An 18,211-nucleotide genomic window follows, 5' to 3' on the forward strand; every position below is an offset into this window, starting at 1 on the left:
TTTCTTAATTGTCGCACAATAGGCAGTTTACTCTCCTTGTTCACTCTTCTTCTTTTGCATGTTACATGCAAAGACAAATAAAATTATTGTAAAAATTCTTTTCTCCAGAATAGCAAAAATTCTTTTCTCCAGAATAGCAAGTCTATTTTAGTCGTATTGATATTGAAGAATTCCCATTTGTGTGGATTCATGATAGTTTCTTTATTATCCCTTGGGGCTAAAGTGGGGAGATAACATAGGGTCAAAATCATGAAAATAATGAAGATTTTTTTTTTTAAAATAGTGGGCACGTTACTCGGGTGAGCGCTGTTGCCCATGGTCTCTTATTATCTCCCATTATAGCGATGGAATATTTTTGATTTGAAAGTTTAATGGTGGATGTTGTTTAAGTGTTGTTGTGTTTCTTTTTGTTTGTTTTTGCATGTGTCTTTCATCCATATGCAGTGAAAGTATATAATCATGAATATTACTCTTTACTTCACCAATTGTGTTGACATATTTATATGTTTCTATATATTTAGTTTACTTATCTATTTATCTTTTTTTTAATTTTTTATTTTGAAAAATCAACCAAACTATGTATTCATGTTTATATATGAAAAACTGTGATTGCGTAGGTTTTTTTTTCCTTGCAGGTAGCGTGATTTAAGTCCTTATCCTTGACACAGAGAAGGATTATGTGCGTTTAAGGGTACAGGTGAACAGAGAAATAACAATCGGAAAATTTTAATTCGCTGTAATAAATCTGTTTTTTTTTTAATTTATGGGTTCATAATCCACAGAGAAGATGAACCAGCCAATGAAAACACGAGACGAAAAATCCATTCACTTACACTACGATAACGCGGCGTTTACTAATACTTCTACAGCTGATGCGGCAGCAAGTGACCAGGGATACGTTTTACAAGAGTATGACAAGATTCATCAAAGCTTCCAGGAACGAGTGACTTCAGCTGACCACAATAAAGTCAGAAATAACCTCAATTCTGATATAAATCATGGTGATAATGAATCTGAAAATTCTGATTTGGAGATTTATCAGATAGAAAAATATTATAAAAGTGACAAACCGGTAAATGTGGTAGAAAGAATTCGAAAGACCTCTGGGATTTCACCAGCCAATGACAAAGTGGAAAAAGTAAATTACAACGTGAACCGAACCTCACTCATGTCTTATATCAAGGAAAAACTATTGTCCAATAAGTCAAATGCAGTGACTCGGGATGAAAAGAAGGAATCTGAAGTTAAGATAGAAGGAAGAGAGACATGGGGAAAGAAAATCGACTTTCTTCTTTCTATTATAGGATTTGCCGTTGACTTGGGAAATGTCTGGAGATTTCCGTACATTTGCTACAATAACGGCGGGGGTAAGTATATTTGAAACCAGGTGTGAAATGATTCATTTTATAGGCTTTTTGAAATGAAATGTATATTGCTTGCCCTTGATTTATGGGAGATTTTGATATCTATCATTCGAAGAAAGAGAACCTGCTATCAAGCCTTCTGCATTACGCGCAGCAGTCGACACCATCGATAAAATCGGTACCGAGAAAAACAGTTTCATTCAAGGCATATTTGAATTTGTGCCGAAATTCTTAATTAAAATGTTTTTAAAACGACATCATTGAGCGGATGATAAATTTCATAGAATGGGATAATTTCCTTTTTTCTTTCACTCTCTCTTTTGAATAGTCAAGCTTATTGACGTTCTTAACATTTTCCCCCTCTCAGTTAAAGGGATTATTGTATTACAACCACATCTATTATTTTGTTTTTTAAAGAACAGGCAATGAAAAGAAGTATTTATGATTACAAAGTTAAATACGAATTTACACACTTAATACTAATTACATGTATGTGTGCTTGCACTTCATTTTTCCGTTACCGTTTATTAGCCCTAAGGTATATGACCGACCTGATGACGTCAATTTTTTTGCGAGGAATTTGCAACATACATGTAAGGGCAGATGTCAGAAGCGTACGACTTTGTATACCTATATTCATCCTTTTGTCCTTATAGTGTATATTCATATATTATTATATATTATGAAATACATGCAACAGAAATGATTAAAATGAATTCGGTTTTGTATAATGATAATATTGTTCCTAATATCTACACTCAGAACATACAGTGTACATAGACTATTGATAATTATAAATACTAGGAGTATAATAGAAAAGGTTCGTTAAAATAAAACGTTTTGCTTCCTTCAAACGAAAAAAAAATATTTATATTTACCTATCATTGGGACTGGTCCAATTATTGTTCGTAATATTTTTCTCTTTTCAATATTTAGGAAAGATAATTTCAGAGAACTATGTACAATATTTGTAATATTTCTCTGATTTCCTTTCAAAGAAGATATTTAAATTTTTATTTGTATGAGATATGAATTATTTTTCTTTTTAAAATTATTCTCCATTATACTTTGCACAATTTGATGTGATATGATGGTCAAATTTCCCTGGGCTACTTTGTAGTTGTCATTTCATACGTTTTATGGGGCCGTCTTTGTTGATTTGCCTTGTCAACAAGTTACATCAAATATCGTACTTAATTGTATAGATATATATCTAAATCTTGCGTGTTAAATTAACGGAGAGGACACATTGTCCAAAGCAAAAACGAAGTAATTTTCCCCGTACACCCTTAAAGAAAATAATTAGATGGGGTTACTTTTTGTGTTTATATTGTGAAAAATTGTTACAGTGTTAATATATACATGTATAAATGCAAATGTTTTGACACATCTACATTGTGATTATTGTGATAATGTGAACACTGAGGGGATTAACACCTGTAGTTTTTATTTGTCTCTTGTTCACTATTGGAACCTGTATAATTCGTCGTAAGCAATTTCAGTGGAATATTGCTCGAATGCAGCGTCTGGAATTCATTAACATTCGTTAACTACGTTAACATCGTCACAAAAAAGGTGAAAAAAAACAAGCAATGCAAAAAAAAAAACTGGGATTTACTTACACGTCTTCAATGAAGAATAGACAGCACATTGATAAAAGATGACAAATTATATAGAAAAATTCCTCCCTCGGTTCATACAAAGATACACGTACATGTACAAAAGGAGAAGAGGGGTGCATTAGCCAAACTTTATAAACAGTTTATCAAGTCTTGTATTACTTTTAGACACAAGAAGTTGAGTGTATTTCGATTTAAATTTATACCGCTATAAAAATCAAACATACCATGTAATGTTCAAGAAAAAGAAGCGATAAATATACGTCAGAGATTTACATTATGCATGTCTGCGAGGAGTAACCTCTTCATACCACCGCAATGAAAGAAATTCTTATATTCTTTGATTGAAGCAAATGGAATTGCTCAACTAATGCTTTTATTTACAGTTCACTGCAGCATGATATGAGGCATTTAACCTAACTCCCGAAGATCTATATTCTGTCTTCCTTGGGGAGTGTTCGGTATTTTTCTTCTTCTTTTTTTTTTATTTTCGGGCAAAAATAGTGTTTTCTTTTTAATAGATCTGACATTTATTATCTCATTTGTATTGCTGTGAAATTGCCATTTGAATCTATTCTTCACAAACTTTTTGATGAACTTTTAATTGTTTTTTTTATTAGTATTTGATTTAAGATCTATATTCTGTCTTCCTTGGGGAGTGTTCGGTATTTTTCTTCTTCTTTTTTTTTTATTTTCGGGCAAAAATAGTGTTTTCTTTTTAATAGATCTGACATTTATTATCTCATTTGTATTGCTGTGAAATTGCCATTTGAATCTATTCTTCACAAACTTTTTGATGAACTTTTAATTGTTTTTTTATTAGTATTTGATTTAATTTTTTTCTCAGAAAGACAAAAATTATCAAATAAATTTAAAAGAAAAATGTACAAATTTATTTATTTTTCTAATTATAGTTGATATATTTTTGTAAATCATGGACCTTGAACTTGAACTTTGGTGAAAATAAAATAACTTTTTCATCCTCGTTCGAGATTTACCATACTTTTTAAGGTGATATGTCAATTTAAAAATTCAAAACTCTATAAGCCAACCGATAGAAATCAAACTTAAAAGACAAATTCATCAGGATAAAAGATCGGGACATTCTGATTTTGCTATGACTGTCCTTCTTTAACATTTGTCTTTAATATTTTGATCCGTAGTAGAAAAACTCTTTAAATTTGGCACGCATATTCATCGACTGATAAACCCTTTCAAATCTTACTCGGATCAAAGACCTTATATACGTCCGTTTTTTCATGATTAATAACCAGCAGATCGGAATAGGCATCCCTTTAACAGGCACGGAACATAAGTTTGTGTTTTGTGGCATTTGATAATTATCCAACGCTCATAAATTTAATAGACATCAGGACTGGATTCATAAAGATACTTAAGTTTTGTGCTAAGAATCACACTTAAGTATAAAATAAATTCTTAGTTAAGGAAAAATTCTTAAGTCATTTCTAAATAAATTCTAATTGCAATTCTTTGCTAAGTTTAATTCTGAGAAAATTAAGTCATGTCACCCTAGCAACGCATAAAAATCCCCGAACAAAAAGTGCACTCTTTTGTGATGTAGGTATTTAGTTCCATGTGTATTAAATCACAACTGATATGTACAGCTTTGTCATCATCATTGCACAATTGCATCTTAACAGTTGATAAATATCCAAGTCAAAAAGAGTTTCTAGTTAGATTTATAGCATTGTTTCTTAATGAAAGATTAAGATTTCCTCTGTGCACCATTGTTTTTATCTTGATGAAGAAAACTTAAGTATTTCTTATCTACTTAATTAAGACACCTCCCCGATTTTATTGTGGTTCTTTTATCAACTGTTAAGATGCAATTGTGCAATGATGATGACATAGCTGTACATATCAGTTTTGATGTAATACACATGGAACTAAATACCTACATCCCGAGGACACTTAACTTTAAGTCAATACCTAAACACTAAATATGTTTATGAATGAAAGAAAAAGTGAGCAAGCTCACATACCCCACGCTTCCCCAAAACTCGACAATGCAACACGTAATGAATGGCACAGTGCATTTTAAATACACAGTATAATTCAAAAAAGGGGCATTACTTGCAAAAAATCATCACATCAAAACTTCTTGCATATAAGGACATTCAAATCTTTGTATGTTACAAATTTAACTGGGCTGAAGTTTCTAGATAAATAATGGAATCAAAATTTCTTGGTAATATACAAATCTATACATTATTCTGAAATACCTACAAAGTTCCAGGAAATTCAGTGCCGGAATTATGCTGACAAACTGTTATTTAAATTCCTCAGTGATTTCGATTTGTTAATGAGTGTAAGTCCATGTCCAACACATGACAGTTTACACATTTAAATAATTGATGGAAACAAAATTATGATGTAGTCATATGAATCTGTTTATATACTGTACTTATGAAATTATTTAAGGCAAAGCACACCAATTTGAAGGGGGGGGGGGGAGAGAACTATCAAAGATGGTGTGTGTGTGAGTGTGTGTTTGTGTTAAACCATTAATATTTTGATCTCAAAATCAATAGGGGTCTTTAAAGGTCATAAAATATTTCACATAGAATTTCATTATAAAAAGCTGATTCCAGTGGAGTTTCTTATTACCTAGCTGGAAAGTTTCTTCAATAAAAGGCAAAACTCTTAAGGCAAAAATAATGGAATCGGAATTTCCTGGTAATATGCACATCTACACACTGTGTACTAAATATCTGCAAAGTTTGTCCAAATTCTGTGCAGCGGTTTAAGAGGAGTTGTGCTGACAAACTGTTCATCTCTATATTCAAGATATGGCCAAAAACCTAAGTTGAAAAGTGCCGAAATTCCCAGAAAAAATAATGGAATCAGAATTTCCTGGTAATATGCACATCTACACACTGTGTACTAAATATCTGCAGAGATTGACCAAATTCTGTGCAGCGGTTTAAGAGGAGTTGTGCTGACAAACTGTTCATCTCTATATTGAAGATATGGCCAAAAATCTAAGTTGAAAAGTGCCGAAATTCCAAGAAAATATAAAGGAATCGGAATTTCCTTGTAATATGCACATCTATACATTGTGTGCTAAATATCTGCAAAGTTTGACCAAATTCTATGCAGCGGTTTAATAGGAGTTGTGCTGACAAATTGTTCACCTCTATATTCAAGATATGGCCAAAAACCTAAGTTGAAAAGTGCCGAAATTCCCAGAAAAATAGAGAATCGGAATTTCCTGGTAATATGCACATCTACACACTGTGTACTAAATATCTGCAAAGTTTGTCCAAATTCTGTGCAGCGGTTTAAGAGGAGTTGCGCTGACAAACTGTTCATCTCTATATTCAAGATATGGCCAAAAATCTAAGTTGAAAAGTGCTGAAATTCCCAGAAAAATAACGGAATCGGAATTTCCTGGTAATATGCACATCTACACATTGTGTCCTAAATATCTGCAAAGTTTGACCAAATTCTGTGCAGCGGTTTAAGAGGAGTTGTGCTGACAAACTGTTCATCTTTATATTGAAGATATGGCCAAAAATCTAAGTTGAAAAGTGCCGAAATTCCAAGAAAATATAAAGGAATCGGAATTTCCTGGTAATATGCACATCTATACATTGTGTGCTAAATATCTGCAAAGTCTGACCAAATTCTGTACATTGGTTTATGAGGAGTTGCGCTGACAAACTGTTCATCTCCATATTCAAGATATGGCCAAAAATCTAAGTTGAAAAGTGCCGAAATTCCCAGAAAAAATAAAGGAATCGGAATTTTCTGGTAATATGCACATCTACACATTGTGTCCTAAATATCTGCAAAGTTTGACGAAATTCTGTGCAGCGGTTTATGAGGAGTTGCGCTGACAAAAAAACAGGACTGACGGACTGACTGACTGACTGACTGACTGACTGACACACTGACTGACTGACTAACGGACGGGTCAAAAACATTATACCTCACGCAACTTGTTGCGTGGGGTATAATTATGCTCAGGCCCGTAGGAAGCAATTTCAGTTTGGGGGGGCACAGCCAAACATTTTCAGTTGGGGGGCACTATCAACTACCAAAATTCCTTGACAAGCAAAAAAACCGTTTTTATTGAGGGGGCACAAGCATATAGTAGCTAAGTTTTCTATAGTATTCTATGTATTGGTAAAATTATTGAGGGGGAGGGCACCCCCCCCCCCCGTGCCCCCGGTTCCTACGGCCATGATGCTTAAGTATTTCTACCAAATTTAAGTAATACTTGAGGAACTTAAGTAAAAAAATAAATAACTTAAGTGATTTTTCAAAGTTAAGAATATACTAAGTTTTATGAACCCCGGTCCATTTTAACAAAACGCTTATCCACGGCTGTGAGTGGGATAGTTCTTTCATCAAACCCTTGATAGGAACTATTCCCTTAGGGCAAGCCCTTGGGGAATAGTTCCTGTTGAGGGTACGATAAAAGAGCTATCCCACTCACAACCAGTGGATAATGTATAACATCGTTGTCTATGCCTTATTGTGCCGACTGCAGAGCATCTAGCGACACTTAGAGATCACTTTGCCCGGCGTTTGTCTGTTTGTCACATCCTCTATCTTAAGCGTTCTTTGGAGCACTCTAGTGTGTATATCTAGTGAATTTTCGGCAAGGATATCGATAAGGAATGACAGTGCAAAATCGCCGGACATTCAGTAAACTTCGCGAAAAATACAGCGATAAAACACGACCATACGTATGTCAAAAATCATCATCGTTATTTAGTTTTTCTCCTGTTGATGTTGTAACTGAAATTAAATCCACATTATGTCATAATTGTCATTGTGGATATGAAATTTAATCTTGCCAAGAACAGTTGCTGAACTTAAAAAAAAAGAGGTGATGACAGAAAATTTAAATCTCCCGTATTCCATCTATCTAATTTCGTAAAATTATAAAAATGGTATGCCTCGTGTTCACATTAGAATTTGGCCACGTTCGCGGACCTTGTGTTAAAGAAACGCATCCTTGTTATATCTTGTCCTTTGTCTGTCGTGTGACCTTGGGATAACCGCAAAAGCTTGCATGTAAAATTTTAAACAACAAAATCTGACCCACTGTATCAATGTCATCACTTTTTGCATTAAATTTCAAAGTACATAAATACCTTGGCCTTTAAACTAGGTTTGATCAATAAATCTCTTTTCAACTCAATCCCTTAACTTCAGCTATATATGTAGCATAACGATACAGCAGCAAATTCAGAGTCTATGGGGATTTAGCATTACGAATGTGGCAACCACATAGGAAAGGAGTCCATCGTTATTCGTAATTTTCTTCTGCTTGACGTCAAAAACGTAATGACGTACATATTTGAAATAAATTTAGAGGTTGCACTCTGATAATCTCTTGATATATTATTGATAATATAACCATCGTGCTCTTGATAGCATAAACCGAAATATTGGCATTGTAATATCCGTAGACTTTTAAACGTCGTGAGATACAGTACTTGTTTAAGGTCAGATGATACGTTCCTCGAATATCTGTTTTGCAAATCTTCGTAATGTATAAAAAAAATATTCAAAATTTTAACTACCATCTGATTTCTTAGCAGGTTTCTTATTGTCTTGAAATAATCGAAACACAAAAAAGTGTGATATTGGCAAATAAAGTTTTTCCCAAAAGGATTATATAGGAAACACCATCCTCTGGTATCTTGCACAAAAGCCTGGTAAGGTACCTTAATTTTTTGCGAGTAAACATTTTAAAGTAGCAATACTTCAACGACAAAATCTTGGAAAAAATTATATATTAATGAGGAACGTATCGTCTGTCCTTAAATTTGACGCATTTAATTTTACTTGGGGGGGGGGGGGGTGGTGGTGTTAAAATGATAGAACTTACTAGTAAATCGTCAATGGTATTTTCTTTTAAGGTAATTAATTTTTTTGTTGGACAGACTACAAGCAGTACTTGATCCATTTTCTAAACTTAAGAAAATGTAGTATATTTTTCATTATCTTAACATATTTTAGACGTCCGCATGATCTCGAAGAAAAGTTTTCTTTCCAACCATTTTCTGCACTTTTTATATATTTTTTTTATTGAACAGAGATTTTTTCAACTGTGAGTGGGGAAAGTGTTAAATTATTCTACTTACTGTAATGCACAACAAAGAACTCTACCGCCTTTTCGAGCTTAAATTAAGATATCGTAGACATGTGTATTTCATTTTCCTCAGAAATTTCATGAATTTGATAACCTATTCTAAGCCAGACACTGTACATGTCCTATATGAAGTACTCGACAGGACTAGAATAAAGAGAAATTTTTAATGCATTACGCCTACTCATTAAAAATTATTCTACGGCATGCTGAGAACTAATCTTAGATTTAAAAAATCCATGCATGACAATTCACATGAGGTAGTCATTGTTTTTATTCTAGACAAACATTTATTTCATTCAATTCAGAAATTAAAAGGCGATAAAGTGATACTGGTATTTTGAAAAGTGGGAAAACTATTATAAATTAATGGATGAAGGTACTGCATGTATCAACATAAAGATATAAAAGTCAAATGATCTTTTGAAACGCAGTTATTGGGAAAATCTGAAATTGACATGAACGTTTAATATTAATGACACTTGGTAAAATTTTTTAATCTGCGAGTTAACTTGCTAAAATGATTCCACATTCTGTGACTGTTGTACAAGACATAACACTGATTGTTGGCAATCAAGATTTTTTTATATTTCCCAGCAAAAATTTGAACGTGTCATTGCCAGAACTTGATTTTTTAAAATGATAACTTGATTTTAGCATTCAACAACTACGGTGCTTTTGTGTAAATGATTTTATTGAAAACAACTTCGAATGTTTTTTTTTTAAATCTTTATTTCCTAATGTTTTGTGCAGGAAGTTACAGTAGCGTCATAATCATTTAGGATTGGTCGCCCGCGTTGCGCAGTGGTTAGAGCGTTTGCTCTAGAGTCGCGGTGTTCGAATCCCACTGCGGGACGCAGAGACCGGTCCTTCGGATGAGACCGTATAAACCGAGGTCCCGTGTCGCAGTAGGTGCTGGCAAGAAAAGATCCCTCACTGCTCAATGGCCCTGAGTGCCGATTATGTGTCTAAATTTGCAGCCCTGCACCCCAGGGGTGCAAGTTGCAAGATGTTGCGTCTCCATATGAGTGAAAAATAGTTCTCGAGAGGGACGATAAACAACAAACAAACAGACATCTAGCATTGCGATCAAAATTGAATATACTACCGAATCAGATTGTCAGCACAACTCCTCTCAAACTGCTCATCAGAATTTTGTTATTAATTAGGGCATAATGTATAGATTTGCATATATTCTGAACGGTTTTTTTTTGGGGGGGGGGGGGTTATTTCTCTTTTGAATTTAGACTAGACGTTTGGATTCTCAATGCTGTTCTTGCAAGGGCAATTCCTCTGAAACTGCTCAACAGAAATTCGTGTAACTTTGTAATCAATTTGGACATACTTTGTAGATGTGCTTATTCACAAGAAATTCTGTTTTATTTTTATTTTTACTGCCCCTTTTAGAAATTTGGCCAAAATATAATTTTGAATAAGGAAGAGAAATGTTTTGAGAGTACATCTACGGATATAACAAACAGATCTGATGTGGCAAACATCTGTAAAATGGAGGGGATAATTATTTGTTGTGTTTGATGCATAGCATTACCATTCATTATGTGTAGCTTTGTCAAGCAATGTAGGTGCGAAGGGTATGTGAGCTTGTTCACTTTTTCATTTTTAGCTCACCTGAGCCGAAGGCTTAAATGAGCTTTTCTGATCGATGAATGTCTGGCGTCCCTCTGTCGTATGTCGTCTGTAAACTTTTCACATTTTCGACTACTTCTCAAGAACCACTGTGCCAAGTTCAACCAAACTTACCACAAATCATTCTTGGGTAAAGGGGATTTACGTTTGTTCACAGGAAGTGTCACAACCTCTTTCAAGGGGAGATAATTAAGAATTCGTGAAAATTTGGTGGCATCTTTAAAAAAAAATCTTCTCAGAAACCACTGGGCCAGAAAAGATGTAACTTGTGTCAAAGCTTCATTACATACTGCAGATCCAAATTTGTTCATAGCAAGATCCTGGGGATAGGGCGGGCCACAATAGGGGGTCGAAGTTTTACATATAAATATGTCGGAAAAATCTTTTAAAACCTTCTCAAGAACAGTTAAGCCATTATTAGTCATATTGATATAGAAGTATCTTCAGGTAGTGTAGATTCAAGTTTGTTCAAATCATGACCCCTGCAGGTAGGGCGGCGCCACAACAGTGGATCGGAGTTTTACATAGAAATATACGAGGGTTGTTCGGAAAGTTCGTGGACTTTGCCAGTCATCGTTGTACTATCTTCAAGAAATTTAAAATGAGCACATTACCATATAAAAAAATATTTATTTTGTTGATATATAAAGTTTCATTTCATGTGCTTTAATAGAAATCATGTTATTAGTCCCCTACCGGTGAAACTGGAGGGGACTATAGGTTTCCTCTGAGTCTGTCCGTCCGTCTGTCTGTCTGACCGTCTGTCTGTCTGTCTGTCCCTCTGTCTGTCTGTCAGTCTGTCCCACTTGGTTTTCCGCACTTTTTTTAAAAGCTTGCAGATATATATTAAGCTGATTTTTGGTATGTGAGTGTATCTTGATGAGTTACAGATCAAGTTTGCATTTCGTTCCGCTTCAATGATTTCTGACGGAATTATGGCATTTCAATTTTTAACGGGAACCAGATTACACTTGCCGGTAGGGGACTAGTATTGCAATGCAATACTCAGAATGCTTGTTTAATTTTAAAATCAACGCGTTTTGTAACCATGGAGCAAACTCAATAACACTGTAACGTCAAAAACGTACCGACCTGCGGTTCTCAAAAGTACTATCCCTTTACATTCCACACAGTATTGCCCAATACCAGTGCACTCATTAAAAACGTTTCTCTATCACCTGAAATCTATTTTGCTAATAATTGCTCCAGTAGCATCACTTTGTCGATGTTATATTTTTTCACTGATCAGAATCTGTGAAGCACCAAACGTTTAGCGTGACGTTACTAACTTTTCAATGTTTTTGATAAGATTTTTACAGATAATCCGTTTTCATACAGATCACCGTCGTCTAAGCCGGGTACTTTAACATTCAAATACCGCTTGTACCATGTACACACATATGCATGGCTCGCTTTTGACATATTTCCTACTTCCTCCGGCATTTTCAGAGTTTTTTTCTGGAGTTTCCAAAGTATAGCACAAAATTGTATGGTTAACTGCTGCTCCGTGACGTTCTACGACGTCATCTTTTTTGCCTTTTTCAATGAGGACTACCTATTTTCTGAAACTGGTTTCTTTTCAACAAAGCAAAATATTATGTCATAATTTGGAATCGGAAACGATGAAACAATAGAAAACTTCTTTAAAAAATCTTCTTCTCGAGAACAGCAAAACCATGATTAGTCATATTAATAAAGAAGCATCCTTAGATAGTATAGATTCAAGATTGTTCAAATCATGGCCCTGGGGGTAGGGTGGGACCGCGACAGGAGATCAACGTTATACATAGGTAATATCTTTAAATATCTTCTTCTCAAGCAAAGCAAAGTCATGATCAGTCATATTTATACGGAATCATCCTCAGGTAATGTAGAATTTAGTTTGTTCAAATCATGACCCCTGGGTGTAGATGGGGCAGAAATGGGGGATCAAAGTTTAACATAAGAATATACAGTAGGATTCTTTGAAAATCTTTCCCCCGGGATCAGCAAAGCCATGATAAGTCATATTTATATGGAAGCATCCTCAAGTAGTTCGTTCAGATCATGACCCCGTCAAGTAGGTTGGGGCTATAAATGATCAAAGTTTTACATAATAATATCTAAGAAAAAGAATCTGCTAATGAAGAACAGAAGGGCCATAGTTACTCAAGTGAGCGTTGTGACCCCTGGGCTTCTTGTTTTTGTTTTTATTTTGAAGAATAGTGTTGCATTGGTCGCTTACAACAATGTTAAAGATTCTTTCAAAAAACTACAGTTTTGGTTTGATTTCAATAAAACTATGTACACAAGTCTCATAATTCTGATCAGCAGTTTCAGATTTTGGTGAATGGTCTAACCATGACACAAAAAGGAATCTGTTCTCTTTCAAATGCTACAGTTTTAGTTTGATTTCAATAAAAACTAGATGTTGTCATAAGACAGTAATACCCGCACATATGTATTTGCCTCTAAACTCTCCCTTCTACCTAGATAATGAACCCACAATATATTTTTATAACCTACATAAAATATATTAATGCAATAAATTGAGTAAAAATGCCCAGCAGGACATATGGCCAATAGGCTTCTTGTGTAAGCATATCAATAATGAATTTATCAAAGAACAAGGTTCACTTAGGGCCATTTTTGGCCCTGTGAATTTCTGAGAAAAACTGAAACTGCTTGGTTTTAGTTGACAGTGCATTAAATATCATTTAGACCTTTGATCACTGCGTATCTATCAAAAATAACGTAATTTTCTGGCTAGTCAATGCATTATGACGTCATGAAATGCATCATTTTCCTCATATCCTGAAAAATTCTACAAAAACAGTTAATTTTGAAAGCTATTTTTCGATATTTAATATAGAGCGCAACCTCTGATCTAAAATTTGCAACTATTAAATGATAGAACTATTTCTGAAGATTACAAAACGTGTTTTATTATTTAGATCAGAGGGTGCGCTCATATTATTTCTCTTTTGTGAAAGTACTCAAATATACTTGTTTTCCTTAAAATTCAAGAACATTGCAACTCCATGAAACCTCTTTTCCAAGACCTTGGCTTTAAGAAGAAAATTTTTAATAGGAAATGAAAGCACTAAGTCTTTACTTTATCTTGATGTTTAAAATGGAACATAAAGTGTTAGTCAATAAATTGGTATAGTTACAGGGCCATTTTATGCATAAAGTGAACCTAGCTCTTGACCAGCCTGAAATTTAAGAGTTCTTTTAAGAAAGTTTTTTGGAAATGTTTTTCTGTTTGAAAAAAATCATTTTATGTTTGGAATTTGATAATTTTTTTCATGTTGCAAAACAAAAAAATAATACTTTATAGTGTGTGACAATTTGATAAAATTGAAAAATTTTAGATGTTAAAACTTTTTTTGAAAAAAAGATGTGTTTGTGAAACACTGATGCCCCCTTATGGCAGCTTATGTCGAAGGTTAAAGTTTCTCTAATGCAAGTCAAACTCCAGGTCAAGAGATAAAAAATGTGAGTGCGTCGATTTACCCAAATGGAACCTAAATGGACCCAAATGGAAACCCAAATGGAAATCAAATGGACCCAAATGGAATATTAAACATATATTATCGTATTCTAAAGTTGTTACTTATTTAAAATGATGAAAATAATTAACTTGCAAATGGAGAATATTAATTATTCATTTCTAATATTGTATTTTAAAATACAAATTAATCTTTGTGTCTATTTCTAATAACTTTAGCATATCATTGAATACAAAATTGAAGTATTTCATTTTAAAATTTATATAGTTTCATGGCCAAAGGAACGGGGGAGGGGGGGGGGGGCACGGGGCCTGTGCCCCGCCCCCCTCCCCCCCCCCACCTCCCACAATTTTGACGATATAAATCTAGAAATGATTGCATTACATAATTATTGTACAAATGATAGTATGATTTGTAATTATGTATAGCCTCAAAATTTATACTAGAATATTGTGTATTTATGTCTGAACATAATTGTGTTTGCGCCAATAAATATTTGTAGTTGTATAATACTTAAGAAAATTAATTCGTATTTAAAATAAAAAAAAACTTAAAATAAGTAACAACTTGATAATACGATAATATATATTTAATATTCAATTTGGTTTCCATTTGGGTCCATTTGATTTCCATTTGGGTCCATTTTGATTTCCATTTGGGTCCATTTTGGTTCCATTTGGGTCCATTTGGGTAAACTGACGTGCCGAAAAAATGTTGGTACCCAAAGAAAGATTTTGTCTCGAGGAATATACCTATGAAATTTGAAAGCCCTAGCACCAACTATTCAAAAGTTATGGTAAAGGTTAAAGTTTTTTAAAAGTAAGTAAAACGTCAAGGTCAAATGGGGCCCCAAGGGAAGGTCTTGTCACAAATGATACACATGTTCGTGAAATGTGAAAGCCATAGAACCAAATATTCACATGTTATGGCCAAGGTTAAAGTTTTTTAAAGGTAGGTCACACTCCAAGGTTAAGGTCAATGCCAAAATTGTTGGTATCCAAAGGAAAGTCTTGTCGCAAGGAATGGACATGTGAAGTATGAAAGCCGTAGCACCAACAGTTCAAACGTTATGGCCAATTTTAAAGTTTTTCAAAAGTAGGTCAAACTCTTAGGTCAAGTTCAAAGGGTCAAAGTTGTTGGTATCCAAAGGAAGGTCGTGTGAGAAGGATTACACATGTAAAGTACGACAGTCATAGACCAACCGTTCAAAAGTTATGGCCAAGGTTAAAGTTTTTCAAAAGAAGGTCAAATTCCTAGGTCAAGTCAAAGGGTCAAAGTGGTTGGTATCTAAAGGAAGGTCTTATCACAAGGATTACATATGTGAAGATGGAAAGCCCTAGCACCAACCGTTCAAAAGTTATGGCCAATTTTAAAGTTTTTCACAAGTAGGTCAAACTCCTAGGTCAAGTTCAAAGTTGTTGGTATCCAAAGGAAGGTCGTGTTACAAGGATTACACATGTGAAGTACGACAGCTCTAGACCAACGTATCCTTCAAAAGTTATGGCTAAGGTCAAAGTTTTTCAAAAGAGGGTCAAACTCCTAGGTCAAGGTCAAAGAGTCCAGGGGTCAATATGGTTGGTATCTAAAGGAAGGTCTTATCACAAGGATTACATATGTGAAGATGGAAAGCCCTAGCACCAACCGTTCAAAAGTTATGGCCAATTTTAAAGTTTTTCACAAGTAGGTCAAACTCCTAGGTCAAGTTCAAAGTTGTTGGTATCCAAAGGAAGGTCGTGTTACAAGGATTACACATGTGAAGTACGACAGCTCTAGACCAACGTATCCTTCAAAAGTTATGGCTAAGGTTAAAGTTTTTCAAAAGAGGGTCAAACTCCTAGGTCAAGGTCAAAGAGTCCAGGGGTCAATATGGTTGGTATCTAAAGGAAGGTCTTATCACAAGGATTACATATTTGAAGATTGAAAGCCCTAGCACCAACCGTTCAAAAGTTATGGCCATTGTTAAAGTTTTTTAAAAGTAGGTCAAACTCCTAGGTCAAGTTCAAAGTTGTTGGTATCCAAAGGAAGGTCGTGTTACAAGGATTACACATGTGAAGTACGACAGTCCTAGACCAACCGTTCAAAAATTATGGCCAGGGTTACAGTTTTTCAAAAGTAGGTCAAATTCCTAGGTCAAGGTCAAAAGGTCAAAGTTGCTGGTATCTAAAGGAAGGTCTTGTCACAAGAAATACACATGTGCAAAATAAAAGCCCTAGGACAAACTGTTCAAAAGTTATGGCCAATGTTAAAGTTTTTTTCAAAAGTATGTCAAACTCCAAGGTGAAGGTCAAAGAGTCAAAGTTGCTGTTGTTCAATGGAAGGTCTTGTCACAAGGAATACACATGTGAAGTTTGAAAGCCCAAGCACCAACTGTTCAAAAATAATGACCAAGATTAAAGTCTCATAAAATTTTGCAAAAGTGGGTCCTAGGTCAAGGTCAAAAGGTCAAATATAATGGTATCCAAAGAAAGGTGTTGTCCAACCAATCAAAAGTTATGGGCAAGTTTAAAGTTTTTGCGGACAGACAAACAGACAGACGGACGGCGGACAGGGCAAAAACTATATATCCCCGAATCTTCGATACAGGGGCATAAAAATTACTATTCAGTATATAATGGGGGGGTGGGGTTATTTTCCAACCCCACCCGGGTGACCCCAATTGACTTCGTCCAAATACACACTCCAAATTCATTTGATTTCCTGTCATATTTGCCTTGACTACCCCTCTTTGGAAAATTAAATTACAAGCACCCTTTCCCACAACAGTGATACTAATTTTACCATGCTCTTTGATGTGCACGCACATGGTGTTTTTGTGAAGGATTGATATTTCATATAGGCAAGCTATTATGTGGTGTTAAGTGAATATTGTTGAAAGTGGATTTACCTGGATTTATTGTCTTAAGTCTAGCTAACAACAGAAAGACATGCCCTACTATCATGGCATACATTCACTGTAGGTCTGAGAGAGGAATGGACGATAACTCTGCATGGGAGACTGTATACAGGCAAGTATCTCAAATGAAATCCCTAAACCAGATTAAAGAATCGTGTGTCATGACACATAAAATGGTATATAGATCATGACTCCTGGAGGTCATTCCCACTTGCTGAAACTGGAAATGAACAAATATCTCAAAACATTTAAGCTTTACTCTTAACCATATAGACCTATAATCTTGTTCTTTGTGTCATGACACAATGGCATAATGCAGGCCATGGCCCATGGAGGTAAACATCCACCCCACCCCAAACTAAATATGGCCAAATATCTCAAAAACAGTTAAAAGCTTTACCTAAAACAATTAGAAATATATATATATATATATATATATATATATATATATATATATATATATATATATATATATATATATATATGACATATGGCTTTAGGAGACCAAGGAGGATATATTTTCTGGCTTAGGGAGACCACTGGATTAAGGCGACCTTTTTCGGTCTCCCTATTATTTTGACCTCATCAGTATTGCAAATGTCTTTTTGTAGATAAATAAACAGTCTGCCATTAAATATTATTAATCTTTAACTCTGTTATTTAACATTCAAAAGTTGTCTAATTTCTATCATCTTCCCTAAAAAAGAAAAGAATTTATAACCTACGTATAATTTCAAAGGATAATTTTTCTGCATTTTGGAGACCATGAAAAACATGCAATTAAACAAAAAATCTAGCATATATATTTTTTCCGCTTTTGATTTGTTCAAATGAGTGTTTCTTTAACTTAGTTTTCCATGTTTTATGTTAAAAACCTAAAAAGGAAAAATATTGTAAATTTATGAACCATGTTTTGAATTCTTAGCAAGTGCTTTCCGTCATTTGTTCCGAATGCCATCGGAATGCCCCTTCAGTTTTCAGAAAATGACCTCTGAACACCATGGATGTTGAGAAATTTGGGTAAGTAACTAAAATGATACAGTAATAAGTTGTAATTAAGAATACACAAG

The 18,211-nt window shown here is 34.4% G+C and overlaps 1 protein-coding gene across 1 annotated transcript in view; it reads left to right on the forward strand.

Annotated features, from left to right (window-relative positions):
- Positions 1-739: 739 nt before the first annotated feature.
- Positions 740-18,211, forward strand: part of LOC133206148 (sodium-dependent serotonin transporter-like) — a 172,494-nt gene continuing 155,022 nt past the window's right edge. The window contains exon 1 of the mRNA XM_061342080.1: positions 740-1,367. Within this exon, the coding sequence (XP_061198064.1) occupies positions 788-1,367 (580 nt within the window). The 5' untranslated portion in view covers positions 740-787. The remainder of the gene's footprint in view (positions 1,368-18,211) is intronic.

This window comes from Saccostrea echinata, unplaced genomic scaffold (assembly GCF_033153115.1).
Source record: "Saccostrea echinata isolate AGI-Se365-2 ecotype Australia unplaced genomic scaffold, CSIRO_AGI_Sech_v1 ptg000054l, whole genome shotgun sequence".
NCBI classification, from domain to species: Eukaryota; Metazoa; Mollusca; class Bivalvia; order Ostreida; family Ostreidae; genus Saccostrea; species Saccostrea echinata.